The 24,886-nt window shown below is 37.6% G+C and overlaps 1 protein-coding gene across 2 annotated transcripts in view; it reads left to right on the top strand.

The window, feature by feature from the left end:
• The window catches only part of dnm3a (dynamin 3a), a 48,687-nt gene extending 24,027 nt beyond the window's left edge, over positions 1-24,660 (top strand). For both annotated transcript variants that reach the window (XM_077220750.1, XM_077220749.1), the window contains 6 exons: positions 5,519-5,628; positions 11,020-11,131; positions 13,645-13,809; positions 15,428-15,663; positions 17,157-17,312; positions 24,281-24,660. In XM_077220750.1, the coding sequence (XP_077076865.1) occupies positions 5,519-5,628; positions 11,020-11,131; positions 13,645-13,809; positions 15,428-15,663; positions 17,157-17,312; positions 24,281-24,320 (819 nt within the window). In that variant the 3' untranslated portion in view covers positions 24,321-24,660. The remainder of the gene's footprint in view (positions 1-5,518; positions 5,629-11,019; positions 11,132-13,644; positions 13,810-15,427; positions 15,664-17,156; positions 17,313-24,280) is intronic.
• Positions 24,661-24,886: the final 226 nt, after the last annotated feature.

The raw sequence follows: 24,886 nt of genomic DNA, 5'->3' as shown, positions 1-24,886 counted from the left end.
CACTGAAAACTTACAATACTCTTAACCCAAAATAGTAATTTAAATGCTGTAACTTTTATTACTAGATTATGAAACTGTTATATCCACTTATTTTTAACTCAGTCGTTCATTTCTCATTTTGTTGAATCCTTGTTTTTCTTTCTTAGCTGCTATTTTACTTGCTCCCTTATGCCCCCACCGTCTCTCTCTGTCCATTGGGAATTAAGGCATTTGGTCTGGATCACCCTGACATAGCTGGAAGCCCCCCAAGTCAAACACACACAAACACACACACACACACACTCAGACACACACACACACACTCAGACACACACACACTCAGACACACATGGTTATTGATATACACAGAATCTTAAACACACGCAGACACACTAACGCTCACCGGTCGTCCCGACTGCCAAATGCATGCAACTATATAAGCAAACACTAATTTTAATGAATACTGAAACTCGAAACCTGTGCGGCGCTTCAAACAGAGGAATTTGCATGAACATGGTTATATTTTTCTGAAAGTCACACACCGTTAGATTTAAAATATTCATATCTGAACACATAATATTAAAATTATTGGCTTTCCATTAACACTGAATTTCACTCAGGTTTTTAAATATTAGACTTAAAAAGTTGGCTGACTTCACAGTTTCTAATGCTCTGCTGAATCCATTATTGCCGCCATTTCTGTTCAATACGAGTGTGTGCATGATCCCTCTAAAGTTTGCCTGGAGTATATTCCGTTCCTGAATTTGACATTTGAAATAAAAATAAAAATAGGAACATTTGAATTAACATTTGAATTAATATTAATCTCCCCATCTCTTTCCCTGTCTATCTTCTTCACTTTCTCTTCATTTCGTTCTGTCTCTGTGGTTGGCAGTCTCATTGGGGCCATACACATTCCTTGGTGGAAAATTGTAAGACTTTGTCCAAACACCATCCAGCCTCCTAGAGCCTGCCGAAAGAGAGAGAGAGAAGAGAGAAGAGAGAAGAGATAGGAAGAGATACAGCCCCTCACCCCCTGCAGCAGATCACATTGCAATTCTCACACATTCTGTGCACATAAACACATTCTTGCATTTAAACGGATCACTTCTTTACCCTTAAAAATTGTTCTCCAATACAAACTGGCATCAGTTGTTCCCTTCCTTTCTCTAAATCTGTCCCAGTTCTGATGGCATTTATGGCTCGAGACTGCTGGTTTGGATTAATCAGCGCCCAACACTAAACAGACATGCATTCCTTCAGTCTTCCCTCTCTCTCTTTTTGAGTCGAGCTGCATGAGGGAAAACAGATGACTTGTGCACCCCTCCACTTCTGTTTGCATTCGGCATAATCACTGTCTTTTCACCTTTTCTCAGAGTCTTAAGTTAGCATGCATACATGCGTCTATTATGCTGAGATCTGGACAAATCTGGCCTTCTGAACATCTCAAGACGGAAAACTAGCCGGACACCCCAAGCTTTTATATAAGCCAGATGCATGCACAGTTCGGCCTGAGTACATGCAGTACATGTTTACACATAAACGACAGGAAGAATTACTAGAACAGTAATATTATTCGCATGCCAGGTTTATCGACACGTTATGGGTTATGGTGGGCAATCACCTAAATTCAAGCTCTCAATCATTGAGAAACTTCTTGTATGTGTCGTTAACGCCAACTTTGAGTCCACAGAGACATGCAGTATAACCAACACTGATGTAGATAACAAACCAAACATAGCAGAGTCTGACTTTTCACCTGCAGTTGTTGAGTTTTTGTGTTTTTTTGCTTGCGTTTGAGAGTTTGCGTCGGTTCCCCAACGGCGTGAGTCCATGCACAGTCTAACCAATGTGCAGACTACTGTACACCAGTATGATCCTGAACAGGTAGTCTGAACACTGGGATGACGGAGCAGGAGATAGTTCCAGCCCTCTCTTTCTCTCTCTCACTCTCTCTCTCTTTTCACCTCTTATTCTTTATCTACTTCAATCACTCAGTCCAACCCTGCTGGCCCCGACCTGCACAGGAGGCGGTAGAAGATGCAAAATAAACACGACAGAAATAGTCTCCATTGCTTCTATCTTATTCTCAGTAAGGATGATGCCAATGTAGAGGACGGAGAGAGAAGCTCCAGATGTCCGTTTACCCGTTCTCGACTTTTTCAGTTCCGTCTCGTCCCCGGCCCCGTCCCGCGTTGGTTTGCAGTATCCAGCCTTTGACGTGGCACATTCGCTCCCACAGCCGGCTATCTGGCAGGACATTCATGGAAGGCATAGCAAAAAAGAGGGAATGAGGAGTCAGAGAAGGAAGGAGAGAGAGAGAGGAGAGGGAGGAACCCCACTGGCCATATAAGGGTTGATGGGACCCTTGAGGAATAAACTTTTGGAGTGGTCCGTTGTTTCTCAATTCCTCTCTTTCTTTAAATCTTTTGGTCCGACTCGCTCCTATCCACTCCTGCCTTTCTCCCTCCGTCCTCTCTCGGTACTCCCAGCCATCATCTGGACTTCCCTGCCTCATCTCTCTCTCTCTCTCTCTCTCTCTCTCTCTCTCTCTCTCTCTCTCTCTCTCTCTCTCTCTCTCTCTCTCTCTCTCTCTCTCTCTCTCTCTCTCTCTCTCTCTCTCTCTCTCTCTCTCTCTCTCTCTCTCTCTCTCTTACTCACCCTCTCTCTCTCTCTCACTCTCTCACTAAAGCGGTACCAGATGTTGTATTCCTAACGCCAGCCTGTCATTTCTAACTTTTTTTTGAACCTCTAAAAACTCAGGCAGGAAGTGGGCCCCTCTGGAATGAAAAAAAGAGAGAAAGTTTTCGAGGGGAGCAGAAAAGGAGGGGTGCAAGAGTCAAGGAGGACAAGGAGAGATAGTTTAAAGGAATAGTTCCCTCAAAAGTAAAAATTCTGTCATTGTTTGCTTACCCACATGTTGTTACAAACCGTATGCTATTGCTTTTTGAATAATTGTTGCACTAACTCTTGTCCAACAATGAGTGATTTGCAGTGACCAGGGGCTGTCAAGTGCCAAAAATTAATGTTGTGAAATATTATTACAATTTAATTTCATTACAATTCTAAATTAATTAGTTTTAATATATAATGTATTCATGTGATGGCAAAGCTGAATTTTCAGCATCATTACTCCAGTCTTCAGTGTCACATGATCCTTCAGAAATCATTCTAATATAGGCTGATTTGCTGCTCAATCAACATTTCTGATTATTATCAATGTTGAAAACAGTTGTGCTACTTAATATTTTTGTGTAAACCGTGATAATAATAATAATATAATATTATAAGATTTATAAATTATATTATAAATGTCTTTACTGTCACTTTTGATAAGTTTAATGTGTCATTGCTGAATAAAAGTATTATTTTCTTAAACACTTAAATTTCAGTCTGTTTAAATAACGCTATCGTATGGCTTCAGAACACTTAAAGTGTAGCACACAAGAAATCGACTTTTATGAAACTTTTATGATGCTTTTTTGTCCTTTTGGTACTTGTCAGCTCTTGCTCACTATGAACTGTTGTTGAATGGTAAGAGCTGTTTAATTATTCTTCAACAATAGCTATTTTCCATCCACCTATTTTTATGCGCATTTTGGGATATTGCATAAAAAGACGCTGGATGGAAACGCCAAGATGTGCTTAATTCAAAAATGCGCATAAAAAAACTGATGCGCTCAATTGAGGCAGATACATTTTTATAAGATAAGAAAACATGCGCATAAAGTACGATGGAAACACATTTACCAAATAAATTCCTTGACATGCATAAAAAATGCCTCCAAAAGCAAGATGACATGACTGTGTTTATTGCGTTTTAATGCTCTGCAACGCAAGTAATTTATTATATACGAAAAAAGACCTACAGTGGCTTCTCCTACTGCAGCAACCTAAAGTTTTTCTTAGTGATATTGGGCACCAGTTTATCAGGAAGAGATTATTTTGTTCTCTTTGACTCACTGGATGGAAATGATCCTTTATACCCAAATGTTTTGTGCAATATTCCAATTTAGTTAAAAGCACAAGTTAAACTTACAACTTTGGATGGAAACATAGCTACTGTCAAGTTTTGGCATTGGAATCACATGAAAGTGAATAGATGTTAGATTTTTTTTTAGGTGAACTGGTAGATGTTAGATTTTTAGATGGTCTAGCTGATTTGCAGGAAATACTTAAATTTCCCCCAAAAATTCCTCCACAGTCACTCCGTCAGACTCAATCACCGATAGTGGCTTCATATGGCTTTTCTCTTCCCCTTCTGTTTTTCATTTTTACTCTTTTTAGAGTGTTTCCCCTCACACTTTCATCCCTTGTTTCTCTCTTTCTTTCCCACATCTCCGTTCCGTTATTTGCAATGTAATCCAAGCCGTTTCCTGAGACCCCAGCCCCTCCTGTACAGACAGAGGGAGGGGGAGAGGGCGAGCTCTTTTTCTTTTCTTTAGTTTTTTTTTTCAGATGAAATGTTGTGTTTTAGAGCCTTGGTCCAAATAATGACTTCCACATGTGGGCCCTCACACTCTATCTCTCAATTCCTCTTTCATTCTTTTTCCTTCTTTCTTTCTCAATTCTTAACTCAAAAAGTGAAAACTATAGTGGCATCTCTCATGTGCATGTTTCCATCCTGAGGATGATCACATGGATCTACAGTAGATTCTTTCTTTGTTTCTTTGCTCATTGCTTTCTTCCTTGTAGTAATTTTCCCTAGTTTACACCATTTTAGAGATTCAGTTAAAGAGATTGTTCAGCCAAAAATGTATATTCTATCATCATTTGTTCACCCTGATGGTGTTCAAAACCTGTATTTTCTTTCTTCGCTGTAACAGTAAGGAAGAACGTCCCGGTCACTCTTTTCCATGCAATTGCAATGAATAAGGACAGAAGCCTCCAAACTCCCAAAAGGATGCAAAACACCATAAAAGTTTCATAAAAGCGGTTCATACCTGCCCGCTAAATTCCAAGTCTTCTGAAGCTACAATAAAAACTTGAGAGCAATAAAAGTCTTGAGTTTACAAGAGATGTCTGATTCCAGAAAAAAAAAATTCTTTTGAAACAGAGGTATTCAATTAATTGGTTGATCTTGTTCACAGAAGTCATCTGAATGATTTGTTCATGAATTGGATTGATCCAGATCTCAAGTTCTACTCACTGCCTCAATTATTCAGTGGTGAATAGCTCACTAGAGGGGAAGATTATCAGTAAATGATGACTTGAAATTTGTGACAATTTTGAAGCTGAAAATCTCCAGTCCCAAATCATTGTAATTAAATTTTAAAAGAGCAACCAGTACAGACATAAGATTTTTCTCTTTTGTGTCTCACGAAAGACAAAGTCACACAGGATGAGTAAATGATGACACAATTTTCCTGTTTAGGAGAAACTCCTAATACAGTTTGTTGACACTATAATAAAGTTGCTTATTAAGATTTGCCTCTCAAAAATTTGCCATGTGTTTATGTTAAAAAAGGTTCCCAGAAATGCTGTCTAGGTAGGCAGCTCACTAAGTCTTAAGATGTCCATTGTCTGTCTCATTTTCTAGGAAAAAGAGAAGAAATATATGCTTCCTCTGGACAACCTGAAGGTGCGGGACATAGAAAAGGGCTTTATGTCCAGCAAACATGTCTTTGCCATCTTTAACACGGAGCAGAGGTCAGTTACAACAAATTTTGTACATGTTTTACATGTTGCATCATCTGCAGCTCTTAATGTGGCGCTTTAAGCGTATTTACGGGAGAGAAGCAACGCGCACGGAAAGGGCTTGAATGAAGCATGTTTGGCTCTAGATAAAAGTATTAGAGGATGTAGCGCCGAAAGATCATTAAAATAAACAAACCTAAACGCTCTATTGTTTTTACGCATTGCTCAATTTAACTAGAAACGGTAAAACGTTGCTACCGTTCTCATTATGTCTTGCGGTTCGGTTGAAACCAAGCCGGGGTCTGGAACCGGACCGCGGTCCGCTATTTGAGGATGCCTGTTATAGACAAACCCCACACAGTTAAAAGAGAGTTCAGTGTGACCAGTGTGAGTGTTTGTCTCTGTGTGTATTGAGATCCCAGCCATTAAAATTAATTGTCTGGTGGACAATGATATGGCTGAAACAGGGAGGGACACCATCCTGGCGACAATTTTTTGCATGGCAAACACCACTCACATTTTCTTTAGGAAATGTAGAAACTAATTATTGTTGTAGAGTTATTCTATCAGAGGTATTTTAGAGAAGACTTTAATATTTCCTCTCTTTCTCTCTCTCTCTCTCTCTCTCTCTCTCTCTCTCTCTCTCTCTCTCTCTCTCTCTCTCTCTCTCTCTCGCACACACACACACACACACACATTCCATTCTACAATGTCTGGAATATTAATCAGTTATTTAGAGCTCTCTCCTCCTCTTTTAATGTTTCTCTGTGCCACAACCAGGCTTTTTTTCCCTCTGTGTTTTTTTTTTTCTCTGATGCAACTTTCTAATGGAGGCTTTCTCAGAGTCTGTTACCCCGTGTCATTACCAGGCATGATAAATATAATAAGTAGTCTCTTTTTAAGTGTTGCTGTCCTATTCAGCTGCGAACAGCGACAGGCTATTCTGTCAGTCAGTTGGTTTCTATTTCTGTGGTGTCGCACTGGGTAGCCCCGCCTATGGTGAAATCTCATTGGTCCAAAATCCTGCTCCATAAAACTGTATCATAATAGTCAAATGTGTAATTTTTTCTATGTTACAATGCTTTTTCTTATCCAAACTTAATTTTCAGTGACAACTTCAAGTTTAAGGTTGGTAAGATTTTTAAATGTTTTTGAAAGAAGTCTCTTGGCTCACCAAGGCTGCATTTATTTGGTCAAAAAACAGTAATATTGTGAGATATTATTACAATTTAAAGTAACTGTTTTCTATTTTAATATATTAACATATTTTGAAATATAATTTATTCCTATGATCAAAGCTGAATTTTCAGCATCATTACTCCAGTCTTTAGTGTCACATGATCCTTCAGAAATCATTCTAATATGCTGATTTGCTGTTCATGAAACATTTCTGATTATTACCAATGTTGAAAACAGTTATATTTTTTAATAAAAAGTTAAAAAAAATAGCTTTTATTGGAAATAGAAACCTTTTGTAACATATATATTTTTACTATCAATTTAATGCATCCTCAATGGATAAAAGTAATATTTCTTACTGACCCCAATCTTTTGAACAGTAATCAAGATCATTTTATTATTTATGGTAATGTGTTTGACAGTGTCAAAAGCCTAAGATTAATTATTAATTACAGCAATTAATGGGCCGTCAGTGAGCATGTCACACTAACCGATGCAAGACTGTTGGTTTTGCCTTGCAATAAAAATTGTCTCAAGGAGAGTGCAGTGGATTCACATCTGGTGGTCACTGCACACACATACACTTACACACGCATGCCCTTCTACAGGGGCTTATAACTCCATTTCACATGCACACCTTTATATTTTCTAACATAAACACACTTTAACTTTACAGTAATACTTCACAAAGAGCACGACGGGAACAGGGGGCGCAGTAGGACACGCTTTGACACATTCCTGGCCAGTCTCTACTTCAATGTCTCTCTCTATCCTCTTTTTCTCTCAGTCTCTAACATTCTGTCTCTACGAGCGCAGCCTCTTTAGTTTCGAGTGCGGGTGTGTCTGGGATTGATTAGTTGCTTAATTGGAGAGATGTTGGTATGCTGCGGTGAGCGCACACACACACACACACACACACACACACACACACACACACACACACACACACACACACACACACACACACACACACACACACACACACACACACACACACACACACACACACACACACACACACCACACACCACACACACAAAGCTTTGTCACTGAGAGAGGCATGACAGGCTATTGTAAACACACCCAGGGCTGCACCACAATCAATCAGATGCACACACGCACGCACACACACAACACACACACACACACACACACACACACACACACACACACACACACACACACACACACACACACACACACACACACACATCCATCACTTCAAGCACTCTGTATAAAGATATTCAAGCTCTCATAAACTCCACACTCATTCCCGCTCACCAGCAGAAACATACCACCCAGCACTCAGAAAATCCCCTTTTCTTCTCTCTAGCTCTTTTAAACACACACACACACACACACGCTCTAATGACCTAGTGATTCATACTGTCCCCTTTACACCTACCAACTCCTCAGTGTCTGAGCGACCAGTGATGTCAGACAGTAGATGTCGTTTTTGTCTCAGCGGTGACACCAGTCTGGCATGGGACCGGGAAAAAACACACACGAGAACTCCTCATGAGAAAAGCAGAGAGCTTTTTCATCAACTTTCTTCCACATTTTTTGCATCAGTGTGCATTGCATCCGGGTTCATATGTGACAACGAGTAGTTATGTGCGGTTCTGGACTCACTCAAGACTGTGATTAAGGAATGCTTTGGGTATAACATATGCTATAACATCTGAAACGATTACCACAGACAATAATTACAACCAACTCATCAGTTTGTTAAAACAAACAAAAGTATTTTTTTAGTAATGCATTTACAAAGGAAACCTCTCATAGACTTCCATTGTTAGTGCATTAGAGTAAATGCGTTTTCAAATGTTTTGTTTTTACAAACCGATGGATGGAAACATAGCATGTTTAACTCTTTCCCTGCCATTTATGAGACAACGCTTCCCCGCCATTGACGGAAATTTCCAGCTCTCTGTGTTTTCACTGTTATACGGCAGGGGGCGCTATTACACATCTTCTGAAAAAGTACTGAATCTTCTGATCAAAACACAGGCAAAAAATAAACAGAAACAAGCGATAGTATATGTAAGCAGATGCATATGTAAAATAATGCGATCATCAACATTAAACAGTACATAAATCAAAACTGCCTAATGCTACCGAATAAAATGTAGACCCAGGACGAGCTATAGGACTGAAGCTTTGGGGGAGTTGATGGACTCGATCTACTCCAACTATTTTTTGATCATCGTTCTGAAGCCGATCTCTGGATGTAGTCTTTGACAAAGACGTGATTATTTTCAGCTTTTTGCTCAAAATGTGGCTTTTTTTATTAAACTTGCCCAAATTCAAATGTTGATTAAAAAAATGCATTCAGCTAGAATAATTTTTTTTAAATTTTTTTTTAGATGAGGCTCTGTTCTTTCTTTTGATATATAGCATTTTCAGATATTCATTAAAAGCTTTTTTTCTCAAAATGTACTTCCTTTTAAAAATTTGGTCAGCTTTTTGCTCAAAATGTCGCTTTTTTTATTAAACTTGCCCGAATTCAAGTGTTGATTAAAAAAATTGCATTCAGCTAGAATAAAACTTTTTTGTAATTTTTTTTTTAGATGAGGCTCTGTTCTTTCTTTTGATATATTGCATGTTCAGATATTCATATATACAACAACATATTCTGGGGGCCTTGAAAATGTTGTGAAAATGATCAAAAATGCTGGCGGTTATGCAAAAGTGTAATGCAAAAGTGCTATTATAGTTAACTAAAAATAAAACGAGACTATTAAAAGTCGTTAATTAAAATAAAGCTAATAATTTATAAAATCAATACAATATTAGATAAAAAACATTAAAAAAAAAACTTGGCACAGAAGTTTGAGAGGCGCCTTTATTAAAGCGCCACTTATATAATTGTGTACACACTTTTGCCGTGAGCACGAAACCTGCAGTATGCAATACTGCAACCCTGTGCCGAAATTCACATGAATAATAAAAAAAATAATGTGCACTTATAATTCATTTATTATTAATACTGCAATATTCCATAAAAAATAAGAAGTCAAAAATGACAAAAGCACATAACCAAAACTCAAACTAGAATTTAAATGTAAACAAAAAATAAGTAAAAGCGAATTCAGAATATAAAAGAAAATACTATAATAGTATATAAATAATACTGAAATAACACTGCATGCATCTAAGACTTTGGGATATGATTTAAGCTCAGTTAAAACATAATAAGCCCCGTAAACGTAGCCAAATATTATTTTTGGATGCACACAGATTGTTATGTTGATGTTGTGCATACTAAATTTTTAGGTCTAAATCCTTTTAATAGTCAGAGCCGTACTTTGTGGTTTTGGAATGGCAAATAAAGTTCAGTACATTCACAAGCGCCGCAGTTATACTGCCATAAATATCATGAAATACCAATGAATTATGAATCGTTTAACCGCAAAACTGTATTCCACACATTACACCTTATTAGGAGGGTCTGCAAGGCAAATGATGTTTGGATGCTTGGATCAGTGTAACGCTTATGCAGTCATGTACAGTATGTAAACTTTTGGACTAAACGGTTATAAAAAAGAATTTCTCAGTTATAGCAATTAGTAGCACTGAGTCATATCTGTGCTTGCAAAAACAGTGTTTTGTAGCTGAGTTTTATGAGAACGAAGCATGTGAGAATGTGGTTGCTTTGGTGTGTGGTTTGTTTTAGTGTATTCGTGTCAGAATTTACCCGGCCACGTTCTTGTAGCCGTTTTCTTATCAGCCGCAGACTAAATCAAATACACGCTGGTACGTTATACTTTAAGCCTCTTACCCCACAGGCACAACAATGAGAAACAATAGCCACAAAAAGAGAGAGAAATAAGAGGGAAACAAAAGGAGGAGACGAACAACAGTATAATTAGGGGGAACGTGGAACAGATGGAGAGAGATGGGCTCCAGATTCCTGCCTTTCTCGGAGCGAGGGAAAAAAAGAGGGATGGAGAAACTGGGTAGAAAGATACAAGACAAAAATGAAAAGTGGGAATGTGAATGACGGATAAAAAGTTGAGATAGGACAAAACCTGGGGAAAAAAATAGATTAGAATCAGATTGGAAAGAGTGAATTTTCATCTCAAACAGGGCAGAAGGGGTGGTCTGGGGTTTGTGGTTTTGGACAGATGATATGTGTGAGCGAGAGAGGGTTTTGCTGCGTTTGTTTGTGCGGGAGTGTACGTGCTGCCATGGGAACCAGCTAACAGATTACTTTCCCTGTAGGAACGTGTATAAGGACTACAGGCATCTGGAGCTGGCCTGTGACACTCAGGACGATGTGGACAGCTGGAAGGCCTCTCTGCTGCGAGCTGGGGTTTACCCAGAGAAAACCACAGTAAGCACGGGAACCCATTGGATTCTGTACCTGTACTCTAAAACCTGTGGCCTAATACTTCAATATAAAGGTTTCAATTTAAACCAGAAAGGGCTTTATAGCCAAATGCCATGTGGAAATTTATAAGCTCCACTCAAAACTTTTTATTCCCTAGTTCTTAAAACCAACACCACATGTTAGTGCTTTAAGGGAATAGTTAAAAAAAAAAGCCCCGTGTCACCCCATGGCTTTTTCTTTCTTGGAACACAAAAGGAGAAGTTCTTAAGAAAGTTCATGCTTCTCTTTTCCATACAATGAAAGCAGACCAGACCAAAAAATGCACCATAGAAGTAGTTTATACGACTTATGTTTCATATTCCATCTCAGCCCCTGGATGTTGTATGTCCGAATTTCATTCATGCTACACACATTCATAATATATATATAGAAAACATTTTTAAGGTTAGTTTGAAAATTCACCCTATTGATTTTCTAAATGCATGTTATAGATCTTATTGTGAGTGATTCATATGTGCACATGTTTTTTTTCTGCTTAAAGCTCATTTCTTTCTTAAAATCAACTTCAAGCTCACATTCAGCCGAGATCTGCCTTTGGATAGAACCAAGTTTTTTCTTTTTCAATAGTCTGCTTTAGCCTGATATGCATCACTATATGTAAGAAAATATCTTTTTCATCGCAACTTTGATGCTCGTGAAGTTTGTTCCTCATCAAATGTAGTATCTGACAGTATTTAATTCCAGACGCAGCTCTTTTTTTATTTGCCTTTGCGTAATTGGCATGTATACATATTTAAACTTCATATTCAAGTGATTTATTAGGAGACAATGAGAACCCAAAAAAGCGATCATATGACTTCAAAAGACTTGGATTACAGTCATATGTAGAACTTTTATGATGATTTTTTTTTTATTTGCATTTGTCCACATTCACTTTTATTATATGGAAAAAAGTAGTGTGAACATTATGCCTAACTTCTCTTTTTGTGTTCCATAGAAGAAAGTGTATACTATTGAATCCAGAAACCAATACTGAATAATTTATGAAATAGCATCACCATTTGGCAATCAGTCATCAGCAAATGACTAACTCAAGAATCCTTTAATGAACCTTAAGGGATTAGTTCACCCAGAAATGAAAATTTTGTCTCCACGTACTCACCCTCATGTCGCTCCAAACCAATAAGTCTTTTATTCATCTTCAAAATATAAATCAAGATCATTTTAATAAAACCTGAGAGATTTTTATCGTTCATGAAAGTTAATTCCACCAAAATGCTGATGCTTCAAAAAGTTCTGAAGACATTGTATAAGAAATCAACTGTACAACAGAAGCTCAACTGTACTTGCTTGATGAACAAACCTCACTAGTTCTTGCACGTCCTGCAAGCACGTTTGAGCTATCGTTTACCATATTTGATGTGCTCTTTGTATAGGCGTTGATCAATGTTTATATGTTAATAAAAGCCTAAATGAAATCTGTTCATCATATAAAGACATTGTGTCTGGATTAAACTGCTCGTTTCATATGGATCATTTTAACAATGTCTTTATGAACTTTTGTCAGTGTTTTTGTGCAATAAAATTTCCTAATTAATAAAAAAAATGGATCTTAATTTGGGTTTCGAAGATAAACCTGAAATTATGGGTTTAGGACAACATAAGGTTGAATGATGATGACAGAATTTTAATTTTTGGGTGAACTATCCCTTAAAACATTTCAAAGAACCAATGAAGAACCTTTAGTTTTAATGCCCTAATTTCCCATTCTTTACAAGCTGCAGTGTTTCAAGAAATGTACAGAGATTATACATCCACATAATAACCAGGCCCATATGGCATTTATGCACATAGAGTGTTGCAGAAACCTCCACATATTTCTGCAGAACTGGAGCGCCTCTCGTTTTACAAATTTCACATTTTATTGCTCAGAATTCTACAGATTTTGCTCTAAAATCAGTGCATAAAAAGTAGATTCCATCGAGGCCTTCTAATAACGTAGTGGACTGTAGTTCGGATAGCTCTCACTCCTGTAGCATTTCTCTGTGTGTGTGTGTGTTTGACTCTACGGCTGTAGGCTTCATGGTGGCTATGCTCTGGGGTCAGGAGCTCTGCTGCATTCCTCAGCTCTTGTGTCACACCATGGAGGATCAGCGAGGGAGGGGGCTCTGAGCTCTGTTTCTAATCAGCTCCCTTGCTTTTTTTCTTCACGCTCCCCTCCATCCCCCTCTTTCTGTCTTTATGTATGCTTTGGAGCTACATGTTGAGTGATGTCACAGTTATGTCAGGGTTCCCCATAATTTGCTTTGACAGAAGTCAACCACACCCCCTCCGACAGTCACTGAAGTAAAACTCATTATTTCCTTGCTTCTCGTCTTTTTATCCCCCAACATCTCTTTTTCCCGGCCTAGTTCTCTTCATGTATGCGCACTCATTGCCCTCTGAAACATCCCTCTTATACCAATACGCTGATTGTAGATTTCCAATCCATATTTGTCTTTTTTCTGATTGGTCAGGTGGATGGAGAGAGTTCAGGCCAGGTGGAGAGCTTCTCCATGGACCCTCAGCTAGAGCGTCAGGTCGAGACCATCCGCAACCTGGTGGACTCGTACATGAGCATCGTCTACAAAAGCATTCGAGACCTAATGCCCAAGACCATCATGCACCTCATCATCAACAATGTCTGTGCCCTTTGCATCTAACCCTGACATCTGATACAGAAGGAAAAACAATGAAATCACATCAAATACATTTTTTTTAAATGTCTACCCAAATACTTTTTAAGATGAAAAGAGATATGTATTTTTTTTTTAATTTATATTTGATCTATTTAATAAGCGTTCTAATTCTATGATAATGACGAACTCCACACCACTACTTTAACAAGAACGACTTGGGGTGTAACAATATATTGTGTCACAATATATCGCAATACAAAAATGCAGCAACATGCATCGTGGTTAGTGACAATATGTATTGTGTATTGTTCACCCAAAATGGAAATTACTGTGTGAGAAAAAATTCAAGTTTACAGAGTTTCAGTGTCAGTACTACATTAAACTACTACAGTATATATAATGTATAATAATGCAATGGGGGAATATTTGTGGGTCCTAATCAGAGCCGATCAGCCCTATACGCACAATATATTGCGCCGCAAATTACTTAAGGCCCCGCCTCCCCTTCGTGTCAAACCGCGTCAAAGTTTACAATATTGATGAGAAAATTAAGCGGAACTATATCCTTCTGGTCATAAAAAGAGAGGAAAAAAACACCATTAGAGTGAATTGTGGGAACAGCAATCAGGTAGACTTGTGTTCTCTCCTTTCCAAGTTTGATGTCAGCAAAGAACAGTAAAGTTAAGTTGATGTGTATCTATCTCTAGTCTGTCTGTCTTGCTAACCCAGCTGGCAAGTGCATATTTTGGTCTTTCTGTGTCTTGCTTAAAACACCGGCCACTTCCAGGGCTTTGAGGGCTGTGTTCTGTGACTTTGTGCCTGACAAAAAAAGTGAGAGTGAAATACAACTATTTATTACGTTTGATAAACAACACAGGGCAACGGTGTTTGTTTATAAACTGCAGCTCGGAAAAGATAACCGTTTTAACATGCGTTCATATGCACGTGCGCGAAATGAAACACTAACTTTCCAACAAAACATCTGTGGGGACCAGTACAATATGGGCGTGATAACACTCCTCATTATAGGCGCACATACTTTTAAAACAAGACAATGATTATCTAGTCTCCAAGTCAGTTTAGTTACAACTCTGCAATAAAGCAAGATGGAAAGCAATGTATTAAAATTGACTTTTGATTTATAGGCTATATTGCATTTAAAATGTTGATTGGCTGGACATTGCCAACTGGTCAATATGGATGCACATCTCTCAGTAAATAATAACCATCACGTATCAAGTATTGCTTTTATTTAAGTATTGCTTTTTTACTGCCAACCAGGAACCATCGGACTTTAAACATCTTGAACATATAAAGTGGCAGACAACATAACTGCAGTGCGTGCTTATAATAAACACAATGTTATCGTCCCTTAGTGTGGATGTCAGTATAATTCTCGGTATGATTATCGTTCTTGGTGTGAACGGACTTTGTGTAGTTGGCTGTTCAGCTATTCATGTAATCTCAACATGAAGCGAGAACCATCCTAATGCAGAATAAAACAGCTTTTTAGGCTACTGATATAACTATGTCATCAACTCAGTGTATTTTTTTTTACACATTTTGTCTAAACTCCTATTCAGCTTTTCTTTTTATATATTTCTATATTCTTCATCCGTAGGTAGAGGAGTTTATCCACGCTGAGTTGCTGGCTCAATTGTATTCTTCAGGAGATCAATACACTCTGATGGATGAGTCTCCTGAACAGGCCCTGCGCAGAGAGGAGGTGCTGCGTACCCACGCCGCCTTGAAGGAGGCTCTAAACATCATCACTGACATCGCCACCTCTACCATCTCCACCCCGTTGCCACCCCCCGTGGATAACTCCTGGCTGCACAGTGCCTCGCTACACCGAAGGTACCTCACCTCTCCACTTCCTGCTCAAGGTGTCTCCATCATCACTCCACCTCATCATCCAGCGGTGCTGTTCTGTACTTGACCCCTACAGTTTAAACCAGCACATAATTAATGGTGGACAGTTAGCACTAACACAGAGTGAATCACAAGGATTCCAGGAAATATCATGGAATTGTGTTTTCCAAGCCTAGAAAACTAATTGAGATTAATAACAAATTAAAAGTCATGGAAAGTACATTTTTTCTTGTGTTGGATGCTGTTGAGTAAAACCAACAGTGTTGTCCAGTATACGAGTTGGGTTGGTTCTTTTAAATGAATTATTGAACCATTTATTAGAGAATTTGTCTGAATCAAAATGATTCTTTAAAACTGTTATCCAGTAAACACATACAGTATGACTGCAAAGGTAATGTAAATGTTATACCCCACCCACACTGTAAATCCTTCGTGCCCTATCATATACACGGTGCAATGCAACGCCGGGCGCGACGCAAGTGTTTATTGTTAGTTTCAGCCTGACGCAGTTATCATTTTCACGTCCTGCGCCAAATAGCTTGTTTTCACATGACGTCACGTCACTGCGTTGCCATGGCGATACATACAGATGGAGGGCAGGAAGGGATTTTCTATATTTAGGAATCACTATAACAAACTCAAAATGCCTATGTTTTGCGTCGTTTATGGTTGCTCAAATCGATCAAACCACGAGGAGTTTTTATGGTGTGCCAAAATTTGTTGTTCATAAGGGGGGAAAATACAAGAAATTGACAGAAAAACATCGGAAAAATTGCCTTGCAAACCTACGTCTGCGGTCGGGAGGAGCCGAATGGGAAAATGCCCGTGTGTGTCAGTGATCACTTCGTCAAAGCTGAGTTAATACAGCTTATGTGTCTGTTTGTGCAACGTACCAGTCTTTGAACTTTGTTATGTCTGTGAGACGAGGTAGTTGCTGATATCTACCGCCTCAATGGCAGGCAAATCTTTCAATTCAGTTGAAAATCGGTCCTCTTCATAACGTAAGGATCACGTCCAACATATGTTTAGATTTTTTCTGTTTATATATTTATCTTGTAATAGCCTCTAAGGTAGTACAGTACGGACTTTCCTCCATCTCGTCCATTGCGTTCTTCACTTCCTGCCCTCCATCTTAATTTCGCGCGTCAACACAGTAACGTGACTGCAAACAACCTATTGTTTAAATAGCAAATGCATTTACGCCCATCTGTGTGCCCATGGGCGTGCTGGTCTGAAAACGAGGCGTGTTCAGGCGCATTGTTGGCGTGTTGCTATTTTGAGGCAACTGAAATGCTGCGCGTCCCTGTTTGTGTAATAAGCAGAGTCTACGCGCGTTGTGGACCCGCCTATAGGCGCATTTTATTAACAAGCTCTTTAAATAACAAAACAAATATTTTTGCGCAAGTGCACTCGCTTTAGACCATGTGCTTACATAGTTAAAATAGGGTCTTTCGTTCATGCCTCTTACTCTCTCTCAGGTCTCCTCCAGGTTATAGTATCCCTAAGAAGCATCCTGCTCCGGCTGCTCCTTCTCTACCAGTTCGCTTGGAAGGTCCGAACCCACCTGTCTCCAACAGCACAGTCAACACAAACACTAGCAGCCGCCCCAAACGAGTCCCTCCTGGTGTTCCCAGGTAAACATCAGATCTGGACCTGAAGTCACACACTAGCTGCTTTAGACCAAGTCTTAGTACATTTCAACAAAATACATTTCTGTACGCTAAACCACGACATGATTCATCAACTAATGTTTATCTATTGCATGAAAGGGGATTTCATGTGTGTTCTCTCCATCAACAACACAGCTGAATAAGCCTTTGATTAATAACGTACCCAGTGACTAGGGTGGAATCAGGTGCGTCAGTACTGAAATAGGCAGAATATTTTAGATCAAACTCAGTGACCTGTAACTTCACAGCATTTTAAACCGTATTTCAACAGTTTTCCAAGCTTGAAAGCTTTGGTGAATTTGTGGTTTCCTCTTTCCCAGGTTTCACCTTCTGTGACTCTATGTTGTACTTTCATAAGTACTTAGGAAACAAGGTGCGGTCACGTTAATGTTAGCAATGTTTCTCATGCAAAAAAAGAGATGTATGAAACACTGCACACACAGAAGTTACTTTAAAACCAACCAGCTTTCTGTTGGTATTTACACTAACTCCGACCCACTGACGAACTCACTCTACTGCCTTTTCCCATCACATATCTGATCGGAAAGGCATTTATTTTCTATAAAAATGAAGAAAATGGAAAAGAAAGTGGAAATAAAGTGTCTAACGTGTTTAATAATTAAGTGTTTATTGGTTAGGGGTAGGTGTAGGGAGGGCTTTATTGTCCCAATAAGGTGGCATTCATTTAATAATTTTAATAAATATAATAATTTACACTCTATGTTATTAATGCATACCGTTTAATATATAACAACACTGAGGTGGAAATACTATCTGCCTCTATTTATAAGTATAAGCACCTAACTACTATTTACAGAGCCTATTCCAAAGAAAATTATGTTATTTTTACATAGGTATTGTGTAAATAGAATATATTCGCTATTAAATAGAGTTTAAATAGCATCTATTGCTAAAAATTAAATTCAATATATAAGATCAATTTAAAATTTGCTTCCACCATGATTCTTTTATTCACATGCACACCCCCAAATCCAAAAGTCAGAAAGTGTTCAGTTGCAACAAACCCCTTAAGTTAAGAAAACAGTTAAGTTATAATTATAGGGTATTATCACTAAGGGTTTTCTGAACCGATGGGTTTTGCTGCAACCGGCTACAGATTTTCCCACTGGTAATTATGGCATTGTGGTGACGTTCATATGCATTTGTCTCATAAATACGATCATTCTGCCATGGCAGCATGTGATTGTTAAAAAACTATTTAAGATCCTCTAGTTCTGCTATCGTTCCCAAATGTTGGGATTTATGCTCGTACTGAACACAACTAATAGGACTCTCTGTGTCCCAAGAGCGAGGCTTGTTCTTGGATCCGTCTTTAGGATTAGTCTTGAAGCAGTGCGCTCAGAGACCAGAACTCTTTGTGATATATGCGCATACCTACCTTCATATGCATGATAGATGAGACCACGTGCTCACCGGTCCCAAAACTACAGCACTAGATCACAGACACTGCTGTCTCCACACAACATGAACATGGTCTTGAGTGTGAAGGGTAAAAAAAGAAGAACTTATAACTTCAACATATGTCACTGCTCAGTCACACAGACAAACATATTTACATTTTAAGGCTTTTCAAAATTTTCAAGGAAAACTGCATTGAAAGTATGTAGGTATTTGTAGGTAAAACATAAACTGTCAAAAAATGTCAAGGTCATATCACCCGAGAAAGATATAGAATTCATATAGAACTTCATGGTTTAGTGTTTAATTATACATGGTAGTGTTTAAGTGTTTTCTGACTTTAATTTATATTCATTTATTGTATAAAAACTCATGGTGTCTGGATGATTTCAATTTTATTACACTTTATTATTATTTTATGTTTTGTGTTTGTTTTGCATTTTATATATTATTTAAAAATTTAACTTATAACCAATTCTATATTGATATTACATTTATATTAATACAATTTTATATTAAAATCTATTTAGTAGTACTTTATATGAAAATATAAATTATTTTAATTAATATATTACAATATTTAATGTTATAATAATTGAATATAATTTGACCATTTTTTTATATTCTCTTTATAATAATGAGAATTAGTTACAAAAATTTAACCAATATATTAAACAATTATATTTTATATACAGTCATGGTGAGAATTATTGGCACCCTTGGTAAATATGAACAAAGAAGCCTGTAAAAATAAATCTGCATTGCCAATCCTTTTGATCTTTTTTTTTCTTCAGAACAAATTACAAAATTCTAACCTTTCATTGCGTTTTAATTTTTTTGTTTAGGCTTTCTGACCCCAAGACTTAAGTAATCTCTGTAATTTGTGATCCTTGAAGAGTCTTTGGCCACTCAAACTTTCCTCCTCGCTGTGCATTAAGACAACATAGACACACGTCCTCTTCCTGGCAGATTCGTAAGGTAATTTGGCCTGGCTGGAAATGTTCCTAGTCACCTTTGTGTGATAAAAAATTTAAATATTAATGGGAATATACTTCAGAGATATTTAAATTACCTCCATGAAGTTGGCACCCCATAAAACAAAATAATCTCCAAAACTATGCCATTGGTTTGTGCTGCGTTTGTGCTGATTTGTGGCGCAAAAATGAACGTTTGTGCTGGTTTGGTGTTTGAGATATTGAACATTATTTTTTTGGTTGTGTTACGTCACTTTCCACCCCATGTCGTTCAAATCGCTCAAAACCGGTGTCATTCGTTTGTGCTCGGTTTGTGATGGTTTGTGCCGTTAAAACAAACATTGTATCTGTTTTCCTTTCGCAGATATAACAAATTTAATTCGGGAACTGTGACGTCACCTTTTCACCCCATTTCTTCTAAATCGCACAAAAACTGTGTCGTTCGTTTGTGCTCGGTTTGTGCCGATTTGTGCCGTTAAAATTAACATTGTATCTACATCCCCTCCTTTAGAAATAACAAATATAATTGGGGCAGTGACGTCACTCTCCACCCCACCTCATCTAAATCGCATCAAACCGGTGTCGTTTGTTTGTGCTCGATTTGTGCCGGTTTGTGCCGTTGAAAGAAACATTGCAACTGCGATCCCCTCTTAAACATAAAAAAATAAACTTTTTAAGTACAGTTACATAACTGTACACCCCATATGGTCTAAATCGTTCCAAAACTGTGCCGTTCGTTTGAATTCTATGGGTGCCAATAATTGTGTCCAACGTGTTTTGAAGAAAAACATTTATTACATAATGTGATTTTTTCCCCCTCCACTTCAAATTCTTTTACTTCAGCGAAAGGTTCGATTTTTGCAAACTTTTTGGATGAAAGATCAAACGATGATAAACAATGCAGATTTATTTTTTACAGCCATCTTTTTACCAAGGGTGCCAATAATTCTGACTGTATTTCATGTTATTACAATTTCAATTGTATTTCATTTTACAATTTTAATCTAACATTTTTAATTAACATCATGTTATATTACATTTATATTATGATAATTAGATGTCACAGTGCAAACCAAAAATATTTTTTTTTTACAAAGTTCAAATTTGATATTATACTTTACGTTATTTTTATTAATTAATTTGTATACAATTATATATATATATATATATATATATATATATATATACTGTATAAATCTTCTTTATTATAAGATTTATATTTTTATATATATATAAATCTTTATTATAAGGTTTCATATTATAATATAATTATAATGGTTTTATGTATTGTTTGTCCTTTATAGTAATACGAATTGTCACAATATCTAAAAATCTTAATAATGCTAAAAATAAACTTAATTTCCTTTTATACAAATTATGTGTTTTGTTTTGTTTAGTTTTCTTTGGATTTGGGCATGGCACATTATCTGGACATTTCTTAGTGAGATTCAGACGTCACTTGAGATGGGTGGAGGTCTTATTGAAAATGTGTTTTTCATATTTGATTCTCCATTTTCAGCACAGAGTCTCTATTCTCTTCCGCTGTCCTCACTTCTTCTTACTCTCGTCTCGTTTTGATGTCACAGTCGTATCACCAGAGACCGTATATGAAGGCTTCTCATATTTAATAGTTCTGTGATTTTTGTGTTGGATATCTCTGGTATGTTTTGTATTTCATATGAACAAGAATAAACCAAGCCAGAAGCATGACCTCATTAAAAGAGCGCTGGATGAAGGTTATGGTCAACTTCCTGTTCAAACCCTCATATCAGTACGCAGTATTCACAAACAGACCTATCTTTGCCTTACTCACCATTCCATTGGCGTTCGTCTCTTTTAGCACTCTCTTCGATTTCTCCTTTGTGATCTCCCTCTTTCCCGCTCTCTCATTCTTTACCTTCACTTTTTGGCCCAGTTTTCTCGTTCTTTTCTGCCTCATTTCCTTTGTGTTCAGAAACGGTTCTGTTTGGACCTCCACCCTTTTTCTCCTGCTTTTTCTCTCTCTCTCTCTCTTTCTCCCCCCGTCGCCCCTTTCTCTAGTTCTCCCACTCACTTTTTTCACATTTCCTCTCACCATCACTCATCCCAACTCTCCAAGTTTCCCTCTCTTTCCTTCCACCCCCATTCCCCTTGTCTTTTTTTTTGTCCTTCACTTTTTGCAGAACTCATTTGAACCTTCAGTTGAAGTATTCAGCGTGACCCCCGACCAGAATCGGCCTTGTGGACAGTGACAGAACCTGGTGACCTAAGCAGCATTTCTAGGCTATAAAATGGCAGCTCGCTCGTTTCTGAGACGCCGCCAGCATCAAATCAAGAAACGTTCCTCTCTCGCACCTCATCCACTCCTCCAATTACATGCCAGCAGTCTATAGTGCATTCTTGTACTTTTAACTTCTGCATTTCTTTCTGTCTTCCAGTAAACCCCCTGGCATTTCCAGGCTGCAAGATCTCGCATGTTTCCTCAAGCGTTGTTTTGCTTTTCTTTCCGTCGTCTCCGTCCTTTCTTTTTCTTTCTGTGAAACCGCAGTGTGCTCGCCGCAGCACAGGAAAAATAAAAGCCACTCTCTTCTCTTTCCCATCTCGGAGAGCTGCTCCTTCTGCCAGCTCCATTAGAGAGTGAGATTCCTGAGTCTCCACAGGGATCTTTCCAGGACCAGCTCTGCAGGAATGCTGGACTCATATTCCCCTTACACATACTCGCGCACACACACAGTCAAGACGTATACCGACACCGTAGCCTGCGATTGTAACATGGTCAGCTAACAATAATTAGGTCTTTTGGGCCTAATTAAATTAAGGTGATGTGTTACGTTTTCAATGTTACACTACTTCTATTCCAACATAAGATGTAGAGACAAGTATAAGTAAGTCATTTTTCAGTTGATTTCCCTGAAACCTCCAACACTGTGGCACTGTTTATTTGAGCATCCTGACCAGCACAACAAGGCAACATTTACTTAACCAGTCACGTGAATCTGTTTGTCATACCAATGGTATTATATTTGCAGCTCTGTCTTGTGTTGATAGAGATTAAAACTTCAGCTTTGAGAATGGCAAAACAAAAAATACTATTATTAAAGGGTTTAGAAAATTCACTATAAAAAAAATCTCCTTTAAGAAAACTGTAACACTTAGTTAAAGGGGTCATATGATGCTATTTTAAAAGCTCATTATTTTGTGTATTGGGTGTAATATAATAGGTGAACATTTACTTTAATGTTCAAAAAACATTATTTTTCATATACTGTACATTATAGCAGTACCTCTATTACCAGTCTGTCTGAAACATGCTGATTTCTACAAAGCTCCGCCTTTCAAAAAGCCCAGAGTGATCTGATTGGCCAGCTGACCCAGTATGTTGTGATTGGCCAAACACCTCGATCACATGTCGTTTCAATTATGTGGTTCAGATAACAAAATATTTTGAGTTTCTGTTGATTAAACCAATCTCCTTCATTGTATTAACTATTTTTTTTTCATTTCAATGAACTTCAATTTGAAGACAACCAGGTTGCTTACTTTTTAGTTAAACCAACAATCATTTTTATATTGTTAAAATATATTATTGTTAAAAATGTATTTGTGTACACCATTCAAACATTTGATTTTGCAAAAACAAAATGTTTTCAGGTTTTGGTATTAAGTCTCTTAAGCTCACCAACGCTGCATTTATTTGTTTGAAAATACAGCAATATTGTGAAATTATTACAATGTAAAAATAACTTTTTTCTATTTTAATATCTTTTAAAATGTAATTTATTCCTATGATCAAAGCTGAATTCTCAGCATCATCACTCCAGTCTTCAGTGTCACATGATCCTTCAGAAATCATTCTAATATGCTGATTTGATTGTGGTCAGGAAACACATGATTATTATCAATGTTGTGCTGCTTCATATATTTGTGGAAACTGAAATCAATTTTTCTGATGAATAGAAAGTTAAAAAGAATAGCTTTTATTTAAATTATAATATTTTTTATAACATTATAAATGTCTTAAAAGTAACCTTAACCTAGATTAATAAATGCTGTAAAAGAAGTGTGAATTGTTTGTTTGTGATAAGTATTTTAGTTAGTTAACAAATTGAACTTTAATGTAAAGTGTTACCAGAAAAATTTCAATGCAAGAGTAATCGCTTTGCAGCAGATCTTTAAGCAGATCGTGCTAAAAGGAAAAATTCCTGATATTTCGTTCACAATCATGTTTTTTTCTTAAGAATTCTTTTGTGATTTTTGTTCTTCGGATTCTTGTGTTTATGAGTCACAGCTAACCAGCAGGGTTTGGGATTCATTTGTGGCCCGTCTAAAGAAAAATCGTTTTTGTGTTCTTTTCAGTCCTGTTGATGTGATCTGGCCATTTGTGTTCATTTCGCTTTCATTTTTCCAAAACAAAACACACTCGCAGGCAATTGTAAGCATATGCAGAAGAGCAGTTTATGGGAGAGTGTTGTTGATTCCATTAGCTGAAATGGCAGAGCTGTGAGCAGTGACCTATGGGAGTCTGTTCTGACAGCTCGGGTTATGTCTAATGTGTTACAGGAGACAGCCACCGGCGGTGCCCACTCAACAGCCACACTGAGACACACATGCCCACCTGGCGAGAGCGCCAACACGATCTGCTTAAAGTTTCATTAAGAAGACTTCACAAAGATTCACATCTTAGACACAGTGGAAAACCATCAAAACAGATTCTGGTTTAAGCAAAACTCATCTCCAGATGGTCTTTTTGCAGTATGCTGTCATGCTGCTGAGGTTTGTTACTGTTCTGTACATATGTTGATGTTTGCAATGCGAGTTTCATTCAGTTCTTTAACAGGCTTAAATAAACAAAGACTTTTGGACTTTGTAAATACTGCGTGCTTAAGAAGTCCAACACTTTCCTGTAGTTAGTGGACTTTACTAAAGCAAGCATCACTGTTGTTGTTGTTGTTGTTATTATTGCTCATGACTAGGGTTAGTGAAACAACCCCTAAACTAACGTTTAAAACTTGAGTGTGTCATTTGTGACACCATTTGTGTTACAGACATGATTTGTATCTCAGTTCATGCAGCTTGTAAAGGAACCACCCACAATAACCGCGCCGCTCTCGTTTTCTTCAAAAATGTGGAAAAAAAAACAAACATTAGTTTAAAACATTGTAACTT

This window comes from Siphateles boraxobius, unplaced genomic scaffold, assembly GCF_051911475.1.
Source record: "Siphateles boraxobius isolate OS27281-9 unplaced genomic scaffold, OSU_SipBor_1 8, whole genome shotgun sequence".
Lineage (NCBI taxonomy): Eukaryota > Metazoa > Chordata > Actinopteri > Cypriniformes > Leuciscidae > Siphateles > Siphateles boraxobius.
Note: the sequence above shows the minus strand (reverse complement) of the source record. Positions and strands in the feature narration are given on the sequence as shown.